This window comes from Nematostella vectensis, chromosome 12 (assembly GCF_932526225.1).
Source record: "Nematostella vectensis chromosome 12, jaNemVect1.1, whole genome shotgun sequence".
In the NCBI taxonomy this organism is placed as follows: domain Eukaryota; kingdom Metazoa; phylum Cnidaria; class Anthozoa; order Actiniaria; family Edwardsiidae; genus Nematostella; species Nematostella vectensis.
The window spans coordinates 9042474-9061820 of NC_064045.1; the positions used below are offsets into that span (position 1 = coordinate 9042474).

The 19347-nt window shown below is 40.4% G+C and overlaps 3 protein-coding genes and 1 long non-coding RNA gene across 9 annotated transcripts; 3 read left to right on the forward strand and 1 right to left on the reverse strand.

The window, feature by feature from the left end:
* LOC5511730 (CDP-diacylglycerol--glycerol-3-phosphate 3-phosphatidyltransferase, mitochondrial) lies at positions 1-3376 on the forward strand. Of its 2 annotated transcripts, none has more exons than XM_001632051.3 (5): positions 1-257; positions 331-408; positions 757-1046; positions 1700-2217; positions 2622-3376. In XM_001632051.3, the coding sequence occupies exons 1-5, from the start codon at positions 33-35 to the stop codon at positions 3008-3010; spliced, it is 1500 nt and encodes a 499-aa protein (XP_001632101.2). In that variant the 5' UTR covers positions 1-32; the 3' UTR covers positions 3011-3376. The 2 variants fall into 2 exon arrangements, with proteins under 2 accessions (XP_001632101.2, XP_032236987.1); XM_032381096.2 differs by having other exon boundaries at positions 898-1046.
* Positions 3377-5380: 2004 nt separating this feature from the next.
* LOC116617906 (barH-like 2 homeobox protein) lies at positions 5381-8884 on the forward strand. 3 transcript variants are annotated; one of them, XM_032381099.2, is made up of 2 exons: positions 5381-6394; positions 7159-8884. In XM_032381099.2, exon 1 carries the CDS (start codon positions 5463-5465, stop codon positions 6375-6377), a length of 915 nt encoding a protein of 304 aa, XP_032236990.1. In that variant the 5' UTR covers positions 5381-5462; the 3' UTR covers positions 6378-6394; positions 7159-8884. The 3 variants fall into 3 exon arrangements, 1 of the variants encoding a protein (XP_032236990.1); XR_007305185.1 differs by having other exon boundaries at positions 5384-8152; positions 8326-8884; XR_007305186.1 differs by having other exon boundaries at positions 5384-8152; positions 8370-8884.
* Positions 8885-8989: 105 nt separating this feature from the next.
* LOC125557246 lies at positions 8990-13690 on the reverse strand. 3 transcript variants are annotated; one of them, XM_048719616.1, is made up of 13 exons: positions 12571-13688; positions 12352-12492; positions 12016-12232; positions 11801-11912; positions 11603-11718; positions 11308-11474; positions 11162-11225; positions 10999-11070; positions 10679-10887; positions 10395-10586; positions 10250-10271; positions 10021-10172; positions 8990-9182 (listed from the first exon to the last, which is right to left on the reverse strand). In XM_048719616.1, the coding sequence occupies exons 1-13, from the start codon at positions 12649-12651 to the stop codon at positions 9036-9038; spliced, it is 1692 nt and encodes a 563-aa protein (XP_048575573.1). In that variant the 5' UTR covers positions 12652-13688; the 3' UTR covers positions 8990-9035. The 3 variants fall into 3 exon arrangements, with proteins under 3 accessions (XP_048575573.1, XP_048575575.1, XP_048575574.1); XM_048719617.1 differs by lacking the exon at positions 8990-9182 and adding an exon at positions 9728-9945 and having other exon boundaries at positions 12571-13684; XM_048719618.1 differs by lacking the exon at positions 12352-12492 and having other exon boundaries at positions 12571-13690.
* A 10-nt stretch (positions 13691-13700) lies between these two features.
* On the forward strand, positions 13701-14292 carry LOC125556741. The gene is made up of 2 exons (XR_007305187.1): positions 13701-13870; positions 14114-14292. It is a non-coding gene; the product is annotated as an uncharacterized LOC125556741 (long non-coding RNA).
* Positions 14293-19347: the final 5055 nt, after the last annotated feature.

Here is a 19347-nt window from a genome sequence, read left to right on the forward strand (position 1 = left end):
CTCATGCAGGCCCGGCCGCCTAATTCTTCAAAATGGCGGCCGCCAGGAGCATACTTTTCTCTGTTTTTGGGCCTCGGATCTCACAGAATTCTTTGAGATATTTTTCAGCAGATAATCCAAACTGTTTAAAAGCCACCAACTCTAGTTCTCCTAAAGAAATTGTAAACTGGATGTGCAATCATGCGGCAATTTTCCGTGTTGCAAATGACGCAATATCTGTCATGACAGAGCCAGCGTACTTTTTCGAAACTTTGAAGGTTCGTATTAACATTAGAATTAATATTTCCATGTATTATAATACTTAGAAAGTTCTCTTTGTTGTATTTCCAGGACAATATCAAGTCAGCAAATCGCAGAATTGTGCTTGCGTCATTATACTTAGGGACTGGTCCATTGGAAAAGGAATTGGTATGTAGAAATATACGTCCCCTCCCCCCCCCCCCCCCCCCCCCCACACACACCCAATCCCAAACATGCATCAACCCAAAGCATAAGATAAATTCAGAGATAACAAAAATTTATTTTGGAACTTTTGCTCATAAAAAGTTTTATCACGAAACTTCAGATTTCTCTCGCATTTTAGGGCTAGGTTAAAATTGACAGTAATCTTTTATCTTTATGCTAAGTAGAATGGTAGAAATAACCTCAATTTTGTCACAAAACAGTAGAAAAACAAATCAGACCCTCTATAATTTTTGTAACCATGTAACACTTCCCAACAATTTGAAAGTCAGTAAAATGATCTTCTCCTTCAAGGTGGAATTAATCTACAACTCAATCCAAGCATCCAAAAAAGCCAATGAACCGAGTGGACTGCAAGTAGAAATTCTACTTGAGTACACTCGGGGATCACGCGGGAAGGTGAATTCTCGCACCATGCTGCTGCCTCTCTTACAGGAGTTTAGTGACAGTGTGCGTGTGTCTCTCTACCATTCGCCAGAGCTGAGAGGATTAATAAAGAGACTATTGCCCGAGAGATTCAATGAGACAGTGGCCCTGACACATCTCAAAGTCTACTTGACAGATGATACAGTTATTATGAGTGGGTAAGATCAGCTGATTCCCGACCTCCATTTTTCTTGTGGCACATCGATCCATTGGTGGAGACCACAGCCCCTGTTTGAATATAAAACAGTATATGTTTGGGGAGTCACCAAATCCTGCTTAGGACAAAAGATCTGAAATAACAGAAATAATTCAACAAGATGTTGAGATTTGTTTTACTATATGCCTCTGAAAACTGAGTTGTTTTGCTGATGTTTCAATTGTTTGCTGTTGATTTATTTCTCTGATTCACTGTAGCATACGCAGATCACCTAGTTACTCTACAGCTTGTCTGAAGTTTGTATAGGTTATATTGTTGAAATATTCTTATATATCATGTCTAGAATGAAAAAAACAAAGAATTTTATTGTGAAAATCCTGCAAATCTCGTGATAAACAGACTTAAAAACATTCTACTTGTCAATTCATGTAAAATCAAATTAATAAAATTGTGACCTTGTACAGGACATAAGGCTTGAACTAATTACCCAGTTTAAGTTGAATAGATTTAAATATACCCTGTCTAGATGAGAGGTTCAAAAATCCTTTCCTATTGAATATCCCCATATGGTGAATATTAAGTACTCCTCTGGCACCCCAAAGCACTTTGCATTTCCTTTCTCAAGATGTCTTTAAATTTTGTTTTCCTTTTTAGGGCCAACCTGAGTAATGACTACTTCACTAACCGTCAGGATCGCTACATAGAAATCAAGAATTCGCCAGAAGTTGCAGACTTCTTCCATGAGCTTGTGTCCTCAGTGAGCGACATATCACTACAATTACACAAAGACGATACGACACATATGCTAAAGGACTTTGCTTTTCATCCTTCTGAAAGTAACAAGACAGAGTTTATCACTAAAGCTACAGAGAGGCTTAAAACTTTGGTACATAGCTGCTCTGGGAAGAAAGCAATAAGGTTCTTAGGGGATAAACCTGGGACTTGGGTTGTGCCGTTGCTACAGATGTACCCTTACTCAATTAGACAGGATGAATATGTAACTTCAGAATTACTTGGAAGTCTCCCAGAGGATAGCAAACTACTGCTTGCTTCAGGTTATTTTAACCTGACAAAGAAGTACATTGATCTACTTCTTCATTCTGCGGCAAGCTGCCATATTCTGACAGCACATCCGACTGCTAATGGTTTCTATATGGCAAAGGGAATCGCAGGTATGCTGTAGTGATTACTCTACAATAATGTGTGCAATCTTGCTTTCCGATTGGTTGTTAGTTATGTTAAGTCATAGAATACAGTACCAAAACAGCTTTTTTTAATTCTCACAATCCTCGCAAGATTACTCAAAGCAAAAAGACATAAAAACCTCAACCAAGTTTGCAAAAAATTTTTCAAGTTTGACTTACTAGATGTTGTCAACCTCTTTTGATGGTAACATTTCCATCCTTTCAAAAAGATTGATAACTGTTATGCTAATACCTTTAGAACCATGTCTACCCGATTTGTCTGATATCACCTATCATCAGTTCTCTCCAGTTACCCCAAGTACTGGTAATATAGATGATATAATGGTGTTAATATTTTAGCTGATATAACAGTTTTACTCAATATTCTCCAGGTGGGATACCTGATGCATACACACAGATTGCCAGAGAGTTTTTCCGTCGGACCCTCACACACCACCACCGCATCACCATATGGGAGTATGCCAGACAGCACTGGACGTTTCACGTCAAGGGCTTGTGGTACTACCCCCCTAACCACGCCCTGCCTTGTCTTACACTCATAGGGTCACCCAACTTTGGGTATAGATCGGTCTACAGGGATTTAGAAGCTCAGGTTGCCATAGTAACTGAGGATAAGGACTTGCAAGCAAGGCTGCACGAGGAGCAGAAGTGTTTTTACGCACGTGGTTGTAGGGTGACGTATAGGACGTTTGAACATGCTGAACGAAGGGTGCCAGTATGGGTGTATGTCGTCACGAAGTTTATCAAGAAATTTCTTTGAAAAGAAACCCTCGAGTTTTTATACTTGGGAAAATAGTAATTTCGTTACTTTTTTATTTAAAGCTTAGTGCTGTAGGTAAAGCCTTTTTGCAGGCAGTATATCAAATTTTATCGCGAAATGCTCAATCTATAGGCTTTAACAGCTGCCATCTTGGATTTGAGGTTACGCCTCGTTTCCGCGGGCGAGGACCGGTTTATTAAAAAAGTAAGGGGGAAGGGGTGGGTTTTTATCGCTTGGAAAGCCATTATAGAACTCTATTTTCTGTGACAAATTGCGCGAGATTCTAAAATACGTTTTTAATCCGAATACGAAATTAATCCACCGCCTGTAAAGACAGCAAGCTGTAAATAAAATGTGAATAACGTTTTTGATCTGTAATACTACCGTATCCAATACACTCCAATGCACTTAGAACGTCCACCCTGAGGTTGCATAAAATTCTAAGAACATGTCGAGGCTCAGATTGCAGCAAAATATTGTTAGCTTGATGCCTTCTGAAATGCAGAAACATGTTGTGTTCTTAATAACAACCATTAATATAATTGTTACTGATCATGTGTGTAATTCTCTTCTAATACTTCATATCCTAACAAATATTTTTGCACTTAAATTTAAGAACATCTTTAAGAACATGTTCAGCCTCAAGATCTCCAAAGCTCCAAAAGAAACAACGGCCTAGCCACAACTAAAAAAATATCCGTTCTTATATTATACGTTTATGCGTGTAATTCTATTTCTAATACACCATATTGTACCATGTTTTTATACACTGAAATTTATGAACGTCCTTTGGGACATTTTCAGCCTCAAAATACTATTAAAATAAGAACGGCCTGCCTAGCCTCAATTGAAATCAGGCGATCTTATTAAAAAAAGTGTAAACGCCGCAATCGGGGCAATAATATAAATGCAGTAAAGCGCCGCTTCCGAAGAATGCTAGAGGATTCAGCGCTTTCTTTTCTCGGCCGTAAAGACCGGGGCATACTACCGAAAAAGCGCTGCGCAACCGGCGAGTTCTTCTTTGTCTAATTTACCGGTGTCTTTTGCCGGTATTTCATACCCTTACTTATTGCCCGGGTATATTCTCTGATGTAGATTTAAAAAAGCGCCACAAAAAGGAGTATGCGGTTTTGGTGACCCTGAAAGACATGCCCCCGTTAGTGGGTCGGAGGAAACCTGATGAAGCGCCCGACGTCGGCGGAGAATAGCGAGGAGGGCGCCGAGAGAGTTTTCCAAGTCAACGCTCATTTCAGCACCTAGCTCAAACAAGCGTCTCCTCTTTAACTTGCGTCACTTCAAAGGTGTAGAAAAGGAAATAATCGCCTCTAAACTAAATGTTGGAAACAAAAGATTTCTGGAACACGGAGGCTTACATTTAGGAACATTTAACTTGGGGACTGTGCTGGCAGAGGATCTTGTAGGCCTAGACGAGCGTGTGAAATAGAAATAAAAGTTTCAAATAAGCGCCTAGTTTCGGATGTGTGCACATTATTGAATTAGCGCCTCAGGAACCAAACAAAAGTTTGGAATAATTAAGCTTGGAGTTGTTATCGTTATTTTCATTACGGTATAACTCGATATAACAAGACTCACACGAGAGTTTTGCGAGTTCACTAGCCTGCAAAGTAAGCATTTCTGTGGAGTTTCAGCAGAGAAACACTGAGCTCCATTTTCCGCGCGGCAAAAACATAAAAAAATCTCGATTTTCGGCCTTTCTTTGCTGAAACACAGAAACGCCTGCTTTGCAGGCTGCTAAGTTTGCACAAAACCAAGATGTAGACACCCTTTGCTCTTGCGTATAGCTTTCCGTATCGTTTTAACACAAAAAACCTTTGATCCTCGTGAGGCGAATATTAAAATAACACCATTTTTTGCGCTCTCAGATCGCAGCATCTGAGTTTTTCTGCTTTTAGCTGTTTTACACGGTGAACTCAGCGCACTTTTGATAGATAATGGCATCTGACTAATTTGGTGGAAATTAGATTGTGTTTCATCACAATCGTAAAAAAAACCCTTTTTAATATATGATATACTTTTCTTAACCATTAACTACATTTGCGAGATTAAACAGAATTATTTTTACTTTAACAATGGATGTCGTGACGAAAAGTCAACTTGGCGCTTTGCATTTTTTAGGTTACTTGCCGATAAAAACGGCAACTTCCGAGTCAATTATTGACATCGGTCATGATTCAAAACACGTTGCACATAGAAGGCAAACAATACTTTCAACCGCCTCACTTCAATCAAGCACCGCACCATTGTTGCGCGCAACAAAATCGCCGCAATCAGCTCGCTTGTGCTTTTGTCGCTTAACCCTTGTGGAACCTTGCGCAAGTGTCGGCCCTCTGTTTGATCCTGCGCATCAGGTATAAAAAGACCTTAGCCTTGATAGATCAGTCAGTCTCTCCAGACCCCAAGGTGACTTCACTTGAATCAGCTTAGATACTTGATGTGGCAGAACATATTAGAATCGTCAGACACAATGGCAACCATAAAACCGACCTCTTTCATGATTGCCGATATTCTCAACCTTCAAGAAGCGAACTCATCCATTAAAACATGCGCAGAGGAGGCATCAAACAGTGTACAGGAATCAACACAAAACGACAAGGCGATAGGTGAGTATTTGAAATGTTCCACAGGTATACCATACGCTAAGACCCGGGACTCCCAGCCAAAGACATGCTTAGAGACGATTTATCAGAGCGACGTTACCATACGGTCAGAGAGGTCTTCGGATTTTCCAACACGCACATGCGTAGAGGAGTCATCAAGTATTGTACAGGAATCAACACAAAACGACGAAGAAAAAGGTGAGTATTTGACAGGTTCCACAGGTATCCCATATGCTAAGACCCGGAACTCCCAACCAAGAAAGCGCCCGGTATTCCATCCAGACGTGGTCGCTCGGCTTGAGCAGTTCTTCGCAAAACGACGATACATCAATGCAGAGCAGCGGTACGCACTCGCCAAGGAAATCAACATGACAGAGGAGCAAATCAAGAGCTGGTTCCACAACAAACGTACAGCCATGAAGAGAAAACTCGTCGACGCTGGACGACGCACTGCTAAGCTCGCCTACCTACAAACCCTCGCCCGCAAGCTGTTACCAGCGAATTCCCCGCAAGATGCCATGCCTAAAGATCGTCTCCGTAGCAACGACATCACGGCAGCTCGCCCAAGAAAGGTTTCAAAGCTCCGTTCATTTCCAGACAGCGTCACTTCGGCACATTTGAGAAAAGCATCCCAGTCTCATCGTACCTATGGCAACTACGTGCAAATTCCTACGCAGATCTACGAAAGGCCCGTCCTTTCTAGAGTTCCATGTTCTTACCTGCCGCCCTCATATTGCTTCACAAGATAAAGGTGGTCTAAGGATGCGTAAGTAAAGTGTTGTGTTGTGTATTGACAGGGGCGAAGGAGCTGACTTAAAACTTGGTGGGGTCTCGAGACAAAATTCAGAGTCCAGGGTTAGGGGTGGAGAGAGGGTTTATCTGTAACCGAGTTTTTTCCGAGTGAGGACGAATCGTGAAAAAAAAATATTGCTTATTTGAAAGATCAGAAAATATATATAACTTTTAGTCATTGAATGGATACATTCAAAAACTTGCATTATGTATGGCTGGCACCGGCCTGAGTCGTTTTATTCTTTTAACGACAAAAACGAAAACTTAAGAGTAAATTGTTCAAATCGCTTATGATTCACATAGAGAGTAAACAATAACTGTAACCGCCTCACTTCAATCAAGCACCGCACATTGTTGCGCGCAACAAAATCGCCGCAATCAGCTCGCTTGTGCTTTTATGTCGCTTAGCCTTTGTGGAACCTTGCGCAAGTGTCGGCCCTCTGTTTGAGCCTGCGCATCAGGTATAAAAAGACCTTAGCCTTGATAGATCAGTCAAGTCTCTCCAGACCCAAAGGTGACTTCACTTGAATCAGTTTAGATACTCGACGTGGCAGAACATATTAGAATCGTCAGACACAATGGCAACCAGAAAACCGACCTCTTTCATGATTGCCGATATTCTCAACCTTCAAGAAGCGAACTCATCCATTAATACATGCGCAGTAGAGGCATGAAGCAGTGCGCAGGAATCACCATAAAACGACGAGGCGATAGGTGAGTATTTGACATGTTCCACAGGTATCCCATACGCTAAGACCCGGGACTCCCAGCCAAAGACATTCGCCGAGACGATATATTAGAGCGCGTTACCATACGGTCAGAGAGGTCTTCGAATTTTCCAACACGCAGAGGAGTCATCAAGCAGTGTACAGGAATCAACACAAAACGACGAAGAAAAAGGTGAGTATTTGACAGGTTCCACAGGTATCCCATACGCTAAAATCCGGAACTCCCAACCAAGAAAGCGCCCGGTATTCCATCCAGACGTGGTCGCTCGGCTTGAGCAGTTCTTCGCAAAACGACGATACATCAATGCAGAGCAGCGGTACGAACTCGCCAAGGAAATCAACATGACAGAGGAGCAAATCAAGAGCTGGTTACACAACAAACGCACAGCCATGAAGAGAAAACTCGTCGACGCTGGACAACGCACTGCTATGCTCGCCTACATACAAACCCTCGCCCGCAAGCTGTTGCCAGCGGATTCCCCGCAAGATGCCATGCCTGAAGATCGTCTGCGTAGCAGCGACATCATGGCAGCTCGCCCAAGAAAGGTTTCGAAGCTCCGTTCATTTCCAGACAGCGTCACTTCGGCACATTTGAGTGCACATTTGAGTGCAAATTCCTCCGCAGATCTACGAGTGGCCCGTCTTTCCTAGAGTTCCATTTTCTTACCTGCCGCCCTCATATTGCTTCACAAGATAAAGGTGGTCTATAGATGCGTGAGTAAAGTGTTGTGTTTGTGTATCGACAGGGGCGAAGGACATAAAACTGGGTGGGGTCTCGAGACAAAATTCAAAGTCCAGGGTTAGGGGTGGGAGAGGGTTTATCTGTAACCAAGATTTTTGGGAGTGAGGAGGAATCGTGAAAATATTGCTTATTTGAAAGTTCAGAAAACATGCAAAACTTTGATTCATTGTATGCTTGGAGTCTAAAACTTGCGCTACGTATGGGTGGCACCGGCGTTGTGTCTTCTCCTCCGTCAGCAGCATGGTATCGTATCAAAATAAAGGTAAGTCAATCTTAATGTCAAGTTGGATATCTAAAATATGCGTCGGGAATGGGTAAGCTGTCTTTCTGCCTTGTACTTTTCGGGCCAGCAGACTGACGTCATGAATTTAGCAGATCACGTGGTATACATCACAGATGCATTCTGGGATCACATAGGCCTTCTTCTGTCATCAGATTAGTGTGATGCTGTTATGCAATTCTGCAATTATGGATTCCAGAGGTTTCTCAAATCGCCGAACATAACCGTAAGGGCTACGGACGGCCGAACACCCGGAGGGGCTACGAGCTGCCGAACTACCGAAGGGGATAAGAACGACCGAACACCCGAAGGCGCTACGAACGGCCGAACTACCGAAGGGGATACGAACGACCGAACACTCGAAGGCGCTACGAACGGCCGAACTACCGAAGGCGCTACGAACTAACGAACACCCGAAGGCGCTACGAACTAACGAACACCCGAGGGCGCTACGAACGGCCGAACTACCGAAGGCGCTACGAACGCCGACTGGCAACATATCAAACATATTCCCCACGGATAGTGTCCTTCGTTCGCTGTGCCTTATATGGTCATATATGCCCATATTTAGAAGTACTGGAGTTTCCCCTTTCGCGCTTCTCCAACAAACATGGCGGCAAACACTGATTCCCTAAAGACTCGTAGTGGAAGAATTATAAAGAAACCGGATCGCTTGGTCAAATATTTAGACCATTCCTCAGTTGATACGTACGTGAAAGAAGAGAAAGAGGAAGAAGAAAAAGTCTGGGAGATAGAGAGAGTTTTAAACGTTGAGGGAGACTATGCCTTTGTGAAATGGAAAGGCTACAGCGATAGATATAATTCTACGGTTTCTCTTTCATTGAATCCGCAGTTGTCATGCTATTTAGCCGTGAATGCTGGGAACCCCGACAGTAGTGAGGTAGCAAGAGAAAAGCTTCCCATTCTTTGCTCCGAGGATAAGGAATTGTGGCTGATTCGACATGCACTGTTCGATGAGCTCCAATTTCGTACACCCGAGAATGACACGGGACTCATTCGGAGAGTACAAGTGAAAGTCCCACTTTCAAAGGGGGGTTTTTCCGCTTTGTTTGGTAAAGGGACATTTTCTTTTGCTACCTTACGAAAGCTGGATTTTTCAGGGACCCGTAATATTCGGTTCCCGTGCACTGCTGTCAAGTTTGGCACCGTTATTGGTACGGAGTTTATGGCTCGGCAACTGCCAGATTCGAGTACCATATGTGAAGTTGACTCATCTTCGAAGATGTGGATATCATGAGGATACGAGCTAAGGATTAATTATGATCATAGTTCGTGCCCCCGTTGTACTTACATCTCTGAATATGGGTCAGAGGAAGAAAGGCCTAGTATGTGTCGACCGCTAGAGCGCAAGTATCCCCCGCTGAGCTTTTTGGAGATCAGCTTCGTACGGCGTAGACGGAATATGCTTCACAACTATGGCTCGGTAAGTTAAAATCTCTCTATATAAACTAATTGTTGACATCTGTTTCAACCGATTTCACTGTATTTCCAGTCGAAAATAAAGAGGGGGAATTTAGATCCAGGGAATGATACAGATTGTTTTGATGGTTTTAATGCCTTTATATAATAATGTGGGTACAAATAGTTATACAAGTTATAAATAGTGATATTTACAACAGTAATAAATAGCACCAAAAATATAATAAATAAATAAATACATTTTTTCTTTGTCTTCACTGCTTTTGATATTTTCTCTTGACCCTTTCCAAATTATTTTCCCTACTGAACAGTTTTCTGTTTTCCCTCTCCATGATCTATAGAGATAAAAATACACAGTTGTAGCAAGCGATTAGTCTAGATAACATGACGTTTTTTTCACTTGGAATTACCTGTACAGTGTAGTTGCTATTTTTCCCCCCTTTCTGGCTACCCCTGTGGAATGTCTTGTTCTGCATGTGGTTTTTCTTTTCCACTGTCTGGCAATTGAACTGGTGGATCGTGCCATGAATCTCCAAAAATTGGGGGACATGATAAACAAGAACTGTAGAGAAAAAAATGCATAAAATTACTTGGTCTCGGAGATCCCAAGTCAATTAAGGAATCTCATTTTAATCTTACCATGTATATATGGAATTACATCCTGTGGAGAGATAAAAGAAAGCACAATTAAAATAATATATCTACTTGTTATTTTTTCAGTGACATATGATCAAATGAGGCTTGTGTCCTGCCAGTTCAACTAACCACAGGGATGTAGAATTACCTCATCAAACGTGGCCTTTCTAAATTTGGTTCCCCATTGGCGGGCCTTTTCTTGAAAAGCATCTGCTCGAAGATATGCTTCATCTCCAGGATTTGCCCCAAGAGCATCAGTGAGGACCATCAAACTTTTCCACACTTGTGTCAGCTCTGATATGCTAAGAACTGTTTTCTCACAAGTGGGAGTGGACGATGGCTACAAAACACAAAGCAATTGTTAAATTAGCTTTATACACAGTAGTATCCTGGGTGTGCTGGTCTTTTTTATAATGAAAATAAAAATCATACCTCAAACACTATGTTGTTGCGGTCAAGATGATCCTTGAGTGTGGCACGTAGGAAGTCCTTGGTGCCTGTCGACCTCAGATGGAACTTCCTACATTCCTCCACTAGCTGGGCTTTGGTCAGACAGTCAAGGCTGGTGATGGACTTGTTCTCCATGTCTCCTAGGAAGGCATGGATATCAAGCCCCCTAATGATAGTTTCCAAATCATCACCTTTATAAGGAAAAGAGGATTCAAAGAAAATAAATAACGAAACTTTATAGTAATTTCATATTAGTTTCAGTTATTATAACAGTCTTTTCTATTAGTCAGTTATTTACTTACAATCCAAAGAGCTCCACTTGGTTGTGGTTTTGCCACTGTCATCCTGGACATCATAGAAACAAAACCTCACACCTGCAAATACAATATGGCAAGAAAACAAAATGATAATCACCATAAGACATCCCCTATACCCATTTACCCTATACATGAAATTTTTATTTACCCAAAGCTTCTATTGCTTCTTCCATGGCTTTTTTAACATTCTGCTCTATAGCCCAGCAAGCAACCTAGAAGTTTAATATATACCAGGAACTTTTTTAAAAAATGGCTCAATGGAGATTTGAATTTGTTAAATAAGCATAATTTTACCTGGTTGAGAAGTTTTCCCATGATCCTCAATTTGAGGTGCAGGGTGTCGGGTATGACCTTGGTAAATTCAATGTCCACGAGAGGTAAACATTGAACTCCCTTGGCATTTGGACACCCAACACGTGCACGGCACTGGTTTAAGGTTCTGGTTATGGGCCATTGTGGGACTGAAATTTTTATCAAATTTATCTAGTTATTTATAATATAGCTGACAATGGAATAATTCATAAAAACAAAAATCATTTAATTCATTACATAACATTCATTATATAAGTAACAAAATTAAAAAACTTACTAGAAAAGTCTCTGATCATCCTTTTGCTGCACTCGCACCAAATGCAGAAGTACAAGGCACAGGGACTATTAATTCCGAGAATACACGCCATGAACTTCCAGTCAGCACACATCACCCTTAAAAAAGGGATAAAAGTTACATATGTCCTGTTTAATGCCAGATCATAAGATTATTGGTTGCAAAAAAAATGAAACCTACCAATCAATAGTGTATTCAAGGCCATTAACAAGAATGCCAGTTCTCCCTAGGGCCTTCATCTCATCAAAAACCCCTCTCAAGGTCGCCTTTAGGATGTCATATGACTCCTTGCCTATAATAAAAAGTGTTCACAGATATATGGCTTTAGTTGACTATATCATTAGGAAGATTTGTTCTCGCTTACAGCTGCAATAAATTAGCTGCAACCAACTCACCATCATATATAGATATACAGTATTCCCTTTCTGGGCTTCTTTTAACAGAGTTTTCTGCTGGAAAGCAGAAGGTTGTCATAACACTCCCGAGTTTTTTGGTGGTTTTTCTACCATCACCAGAAAACCGAAGGGTTATAACATTGCCCCCTGCATTTCCAATGACATCTGAACTATAACTTAGAATGTCCTTGATGGATCTTGAACATCCTTTTGCATTCTGAAAGGAGAAACTTTGTTTAATGAATTATTGGGTTTGTACAGTATTTGCTTGTTTTAAAGGATGCAAAATGTGCTGTGCACAAAGCAAATCAGAATTAAGACTATCAACAGACTAACCCCTTCAAATTCTGTAATAGGAATGATTGCATTTTGAGCTTTTCTCTCTTTCTGTATCCCATACAGTGATGGCAAGCTGGACCCAGCTACCATCTTTAGCTCATGGTATGCTGAGTCAGAAACATCACCATCATCTTTGGCCTGAGATTATAAAAATAATCTAAATATAGAAAAAATAAGAAACCTACAGTACTGTACATGTACTTCTATAATACCTACCTTGAGAGCTCTTTGGATCTTTTTATGGTCAATCTCCTCAGGCTCAACCCTCTCATTGAAATGTAGGGCAAAACTGACCATACCAACTTCAAGTTGAACCTAGAGATAAGGAAACATTGAAATGTAGGGCAAAACTGACCAACTTCAAGTTGAACCTAGAGATAAGGAAACATTTTATGATAAACAAATGCCATTATAACAGAATTGGTAAATTTAGGTTGTTTCCATGTGTACAAAAATTCTAAACAAACCTCAACAACTTTCCAATCTGTTGGAAGCTTCTCAAATTGCTTCTCAAGCCATTTTTTAATCTCTGACTTTTTGTGAAATTGAGCTTTTGGCTCAAGGTCACAAAAAGGCTTTCTCGGCTGAAGAAAGGGCTTTTTTTCCTTGCCTAGCTCCTTTCTCATGCCATCTCTCTCTTTGACAACATCAGCGAGTCGATGTTTTAGCTCTGACAGCTGATTCTCGAGCTCTTCGATTCTAGAGTCCCGAGAATCACACAGCCCGATTTCACGGACTTGAGGTAGTGTGTAAGCCAATCTTTGTTTTTTCAATGGCGGATCTTGTGTAAAATTAGTCAAATACCCTTGCACCATCATTTTAGTAGAGATCTATTATGCACAAGCAAACGAGACGACTAAACTTTTGAACCTCTTCCCGCCTAAGTTTACCGAGATTCTGCAAGATGATCCCCAAAAAACAACCCGTGAAGATTATCTAGATAAGAATTGCGCCAAAATTATACAAACAAAAAACGGAAATATTAGAAAGGAATACTTAGCTTCTCGTCCTTCGGGTGTTTCTGTACTCTTCAGCATCAGGATCACACAAGGACGTAGTCGATTAAAATACCTACGAGGGCTTTTTTCCACAAGTTAGGCTGGCAGAAGAAAGATCTAGCCCCTACAGGGGTATTTGATGAGAAAAATAGGTATTTTTCGCTTCTATAAGCAGAAATCTCAGGTTAAATAGCCCTGTTTTCCAAAAATAATCGCTCTTCGTCCGCCATCTTGGATAGCTCAGAGAAAACCCATTTGTAATTTGCCAGGTTACACAGCTCCTAGTCTCAGTCTCTAAAAAAGCGGCCGAGCGAGTTTGAATAACACCAAAAGTTTGATATGCAGGCCACTACTACTTCTGGTTACCTGTTTCCATGGCTACATTACGTCAGCTCGCCTAAGAAATGTACAACTTTCAAGTTCCACATCAGATGTATGCGGTTGGTCTTTCATCCTTGAAAGAAGCTTTTCATTAAGCCATGGATATTTCTTCGCTTGATAAGGAGGCGCGAGGATTCGTGAGTATCTTTTGTGTCTGTCAGAGAGTGATAGTATGGCCCATTGGCTGACGGTAGCTAGTAGACTCCTGAAGGGGCGTTTATTATAGGGAAAAGTTATATATGATTTCTCTTCGTTTCCTATTATCTTTGAAAATGGTTATGTTGCCTATTTTATCCGTTACCTGTTGCTTGGGACTAAAAATTATATTTGAAGTAAGCTTGCCTGTGTCACGTGATTTGTGTCTTGTGTCTTTATCGCAGGTTTGACCAGGAAAAGAAAGTGCATATCCATTATCTTCTCAACGAGCGACCAAGATAGATTTTACAAATCTTTACAGACCAAATAACGACATGTTAGCAAATGTATTAAATAGACAAAAGCGATGTGTAATTTGAAAAATATAGAATTATGTCAATAAAATTAAGGTGTAATTTGCAAAGTTTTGTAGTCACTTGCTGGTTCTTTGTGGAAAAAAACAAAAATTGTTGGGTTGGGATTTTTTATCCTGGGTAATTTTGGTGGTATCAAATTTTGCATTCCCACAATTCCACCCTCCCCTTCTCACTCCAAAAATAGCACCTCCCCCCCCTCCAAAAATAGTTAGCTAACCAAAGGCAATAATAGACAACATAAGATTCCACAACAAGGAACATCTATTTCATTTACTTATAAACCCGCGAAAAAGGTACAAAAGGCTGTTGCAAAGCACATTTTTCTGTGTATGTGTATAAGGAAAGGAAATACGTAATATAGAAATGTATTGGTTGAAACAATCTATGTAACAAAAGTTATATGGTACCGATAATAAAATATCTACATCATCATCTAACCTTGGTGTGACCGATTATCAAACTAAAAACACGAAGTACTTCATAAGCTTTGGAACCATACTAAATACAGTAAGAACCCGCGTGTAAGAAACTAGTTATTTTATTTTGAACCTATAGGCAGAAATTTTGAATTTCAATACCCCAATATATGAGGAACCTACTAAGCCAAAAAAATCGAAAGGTTCTTATATGATGGATTGCTTCATGAAAAAAAAATCATGGGGCTTTAAAATATAAATTTGCTAAACATTTTGCCCTTCCATAAAGATAAGATTTACAGATATAACATTTATACAATAGGATATCTCCATAGCAAAGTTGCTATATATTCAGCCCAATGTCAGTCATACTTCTGTAATCATGAATCCTACTATTTTATTTTTATTATTTGAAATCACGGGTGGCCCGGAGTGTTAGCGCGGCAGCGTATGGGGCCTCTCACCTCTGCTGAAACGGGTTCGATTCCCGGTCGAGACATGGATAGTATCTTTCTGTTTCTCGGCCCTGAATTGGACTTGTTGAACGTATGTGAGCTTACTAGAAGCTTGTGTTCCTCAATTCTCCAGGATTTTAAATGTGAAGCGCTTAGAACATGGTTTGTATAAGCGCTTATGATAAATTGTTTTAAGCAACTTGGAAAAAAAATTAAGAACCTAATCTAAGAAACTATTTTGCGTTAATTGTTAGTAAGTGCCCCAAAATATAAGAACCTGTTTAACCAGACTCGAAAAAATCAAGGTTCTTAAACGCGGGTTTAAGTACTTTGCATACGCGACATTGGGTCATACTCCGAAAGTGTTTGACGAACGACTGCCGAAGGGATCTCGAAAGCGTGACGAGCGAATGTCGAGGAGAGGGTGGGTGACGTACGGCGTGCGCGATTTATCGCTCAGCTTATTATTAGAAGGAGCAACCTAGAGATAAATAATGTTTTCGTGACACGAGGACCCCATTATACCGTTTATTGTTACCTGATAGTGCTTCCGTGACAATATAAACAGATCCGTCAAAAGCCAGTCCAGGATATCTCGGTACCACTCGGACTCTTGTCCAGCTATACAGAACCAGCGTCTCTAGCTGTCACGTACATAGGCAAGGAGAAATCTGGCAAGCCAGAGTTCGCCTTAATGTAGCGGAAAGAGAAGTGTTAGTGGCGGGAAGCTACTCTTTGAAGTGGAGTTAGAAAGCAAGCAATCCGTCACCTGATAATGTACTAGGTAAGAATAGAGCTTCTATGTTTTATTTTCTACACCTAGTAACTGTCAGTTACTGTGTGTTTCTGATGCCCTGCTATCTTTTAGTCAGTCAGCTCAATAAAAAATACTAAAGGTAGATGTACATATACCCTCGTACTAGTCCTCCTCATCCAATGTTTAATAAGTGTGTTAAAGAATGTCGATCAACCACGCACTCCTTTGTTATTGTTTATCATTGAAGATACAACGGTTTATTTGAAAGAAAACTTCAAAACAACAATGAAGTCTGATACTTTATATCGACGATATTTGATTAAAAAGTGACCCGCCATTGAGGGTGAGCATAAAATGGCAGCGTGATTGGCTTTCTTTAAGAAATGGGATGTTCACTTACATTCTTGCACTCCGGAATAATTAATGTGCAGTGTTAGGCCAAGTAACAAATAATACATCTAAAAGATGGTCTAAACATAACTCCATCCATCCATCCTCGTCCGGTGCAATCTCATTTCTCAATTTCATTCTCCAGCTTTCTCATCCGTCCCATATCATGTTTTGTAGTGGAAAGAAGGAAATTTTTGAACTTAAGGATTGTCCTGCCGATGGGTGTAATCTAATTTTAGGAGGATGTTTTTATCATTTTGTTTTTGTTGCAAGCATTGTTTGGGATTGTGTTGGAATGGATACTAATTTTGTTTTGGTTGGAATGACCGATAACAAATTTTGCGTTTTTGAGGATGTTTCATCTAAACATACCCTTATGGTCCATAACAAATCATTTACTTGCCTTGAGGACGATTCGAACTGCCGAAAACCCGAAAGCACGACAAACAAATACAGAGGAGAGGGCGAACGAATGCCGAAGGGAAAGCTAGCAATTCTCGGCCTTTCCTCTGTTCGTAATCATTTACTTGCCTTGAGGCTAACTCGAACTACCGAAAACCCCAAAGCAACGACAAACAAATACCGAGGAGAGGGCGAACGAATGCCGAAGGGAAGCCTTGCACCTCTCGGTCCAGAAGGTGCGACTAGAACACAGGGTACCCGTTTCTGGTTATTGATTATTTCAACATTTCAACACAGTCATGACACGGGGCGAAATAAAAGAGGAAAATATTTCTTTTATTTTTTGTGTAAAATAGATTCTCCTAATAATCTTTTCGCGCCTTTCGTTGAAGTTGCGTACCTAGTAATAGTAATTCACCTCAATGTTATTTCAGTGCTGTATGTTTGTTTATTTTTTGTCCGACTCTGACAAACCTCAGACCCCCGGGAAACCAACGGAGTGGATACAAATAGAATGACTATCAATAAAGTAGTTAAAGTGTGTAAATCGTCTTCTCGAGAAATTCACGCATTCCGGGGTGATATAATTATATGGAAAGACGATTCACACCAGTGTTGGATGTAATTGGATGGGATGTATCAGATACTGTCTGTTTTTTTTTTATAAGGGGGAAATATAAAAAAGTCTTTTAAAGGGGAAAATATATCAACACTGTGGAAATAAGAGGCGCATATGACCACTTCAAACCACTGTTGGTCTATTTCCTGATTCCACCACGCCTGACGTAGACCACCTAGTTTATCCATAGCTTTCCAAAATTCAGCAAAAAATTGTCGTTTTTGCCAAACGCGGTCATTTCCATGTAAGGAAACTATTATATAAAATATATTTCTTATTTGGAAAAGCTGCATGATTCTTGTCGTTTTTTAGGTTGTCGATCTTGTCGGGTTTCGTAAACATTATGACTTGTAACCAGAAGAGAAAAACAGTGACTGTGACCATCTTTACTCTATAGAGAAAGTATCTAAAAACAAACTAAGATTCCTCGGTACCAGACCCCCAAATATGGCCCCACGTTCCTCCGCTCCGAACTCTGACTCCCCAGTGACAGAAACCGCATCTCAGCGCATGCGTACACATATTTCAATGCTAAGTTTGTCATTTTGACCATTATTCAGTTCATACCCGTGGGTATGTAATAAGTGTTTGCATATCACACATATTCCCCACATATAGTGTCCTTCGTATGTATTGCCTTATATGGGCATTGATGCCCATATTTAGAAGAGCTAAAGTTTTCCCGCTCCCGGATCTCCAGAAAACATGGTAAAAAAATGCTGATTCCTGTCAATTTGAGACTTGCGGCCAAAATTTGTTAGAAAAACTTGATCGCTTGGTCAAATCTTTTTCTCACTGATCTTGAAAAGCCCTTAGACCCAGGCCTCCAAGAGGTCGGCCGATTGGGTATGAAGGTCACCCAAATATTGATATGGTGGGCGTATGGGATTCTCTTTCCCGCAAAGTTTCCGTTCTCATGGTTTCACTTTTCTGAATCGAACATCAACGCGACAGCTAACTCACTATTTCATATTAATTTTGTACAATGATTAGGAACATTGCCAACTTACTTTTTTCAGTCCTCACCTGACATTACAGATTAAAACATCGCTCATTTCAAATAACCGTCTGCCCCAGGGTCTTCCCGCCTTATAACACCACGTACTTTTAGTTTCATTTGTGGTGCTCTGCATAGGGTGGTCGTTTGGCCAATGAGCAATCATTATTATGACGACATCAGAATAGCGCCCGCGAAAACTTTGAAGTTGTAAACCTAATGTAAAGTAAATAATGGGACGATTTTCAATGCTTTTATATTCCTTAGCCATAAGAACTGTATTTCCCTTTTGGTTGTTCCTTGCGTGTGTGTTGAAGTGTTTGTTGTGTATTTTGGCAACCAATTTAGCAAATTTCACCTCTCGGCCATTCACGCTCCTACCCAAGAAAAAAAAAGTTAACCTCCTTTGTTAGCCCTTTTAACGTAAATGTACAAAAACAAGTAATGATCCTAGCTTAATTGTACAGGGTGTAATGGAATGTATCGTTCTATCTCTTTTAACTCTTCTATTAAATTACAAGAAGACAAAGGATATTTAATTGGTCTTAATTTGTTTTATATCGCCAGAACATTTATTAATTACATTTAAGGCCATAAAAAGAACAGAGAAAAGCGTGGTCCCTCAACCTTTCTATGAAGATACTTCCATAATCAAAAGTTTTTGAAGTCTTTCGGTAAACACCGTTTGTACACAAAGTACATGAAATACTAAAAAGTGTAGTTTATAGCATACGCTGCGTTGTTTACGCGAAAACTCTCTTAATCTCTTTTAACAAAAAGAATACTTTTTCAATGGCTGCGTCAGCTTAACATCTAAGTACCAATTGAATTTGTAATTTTTCTAATTAAAGAAAAAGCATCTTTCCGACAAAAAAGACATTAGTCGGTAAAAACCACGCAGAAACTTAACACCGTAAATAAACCGGATACGCTTTGAACTTCTCCGAAAGCCATTTTATAGTCCTTGGCCTCCACTTCAAGCCCTGTTATTGGTCTAAACAATTGTGACTGACAATATTTGACTCGCGGAAGCCATTTTGAAGTTCTTGGCCTGCGTTCACGTTCT

Coding starts and splice junctions, on each gene's coding strand:
- LOC5511730 (XM_001632051.3), top strand. CDS start 33: ATGGCGGCCGCCAGGAGCATACTTTTCTCTGTTTTTGGGCCTCGGATC. Junction 258..330: donor ACTTTTTCGAAACTTTGAAG/GTTCGTATTAAC, acceptor TTGTATTTCCAG/GACAATATCAAGTCAGCAAA. Junction 2,218..2,621: donor TATGGCAAAGGGAATCGCAG/GTATGCTGTAGT, acceptor AATATTCTCCAG/GTGGGATACCTGATGCATAC.
- LOC116617906 (XM_032381099.2), top strand. CDS start 5,463: ATGTGGCAGAACATATTAGAATCGTCAGACACAATGGCAACCATAAAA.
- LOC125557246 (XM_048719616.1), bottom strand. CDS start 12,651: ATGGTCAGTTTTGCCCTACATTTCAATGAGAGGGTTGAGCCTGAGGAG. Junction 12,233..12,351: donor CTATTACAGAATTTGAAGGG/GTTAGTCTGTTG, acceptor TTCTCCTTTCAG/AATGCAAAAGGATGTTCAAG. Junction 9,183..10,020: donor ATAGCAACTACACTGTACAG/GTAATTCCAAGT, acceptor TCTCCGAATGAG/TCCCGTGTCATTCTCGGGTG.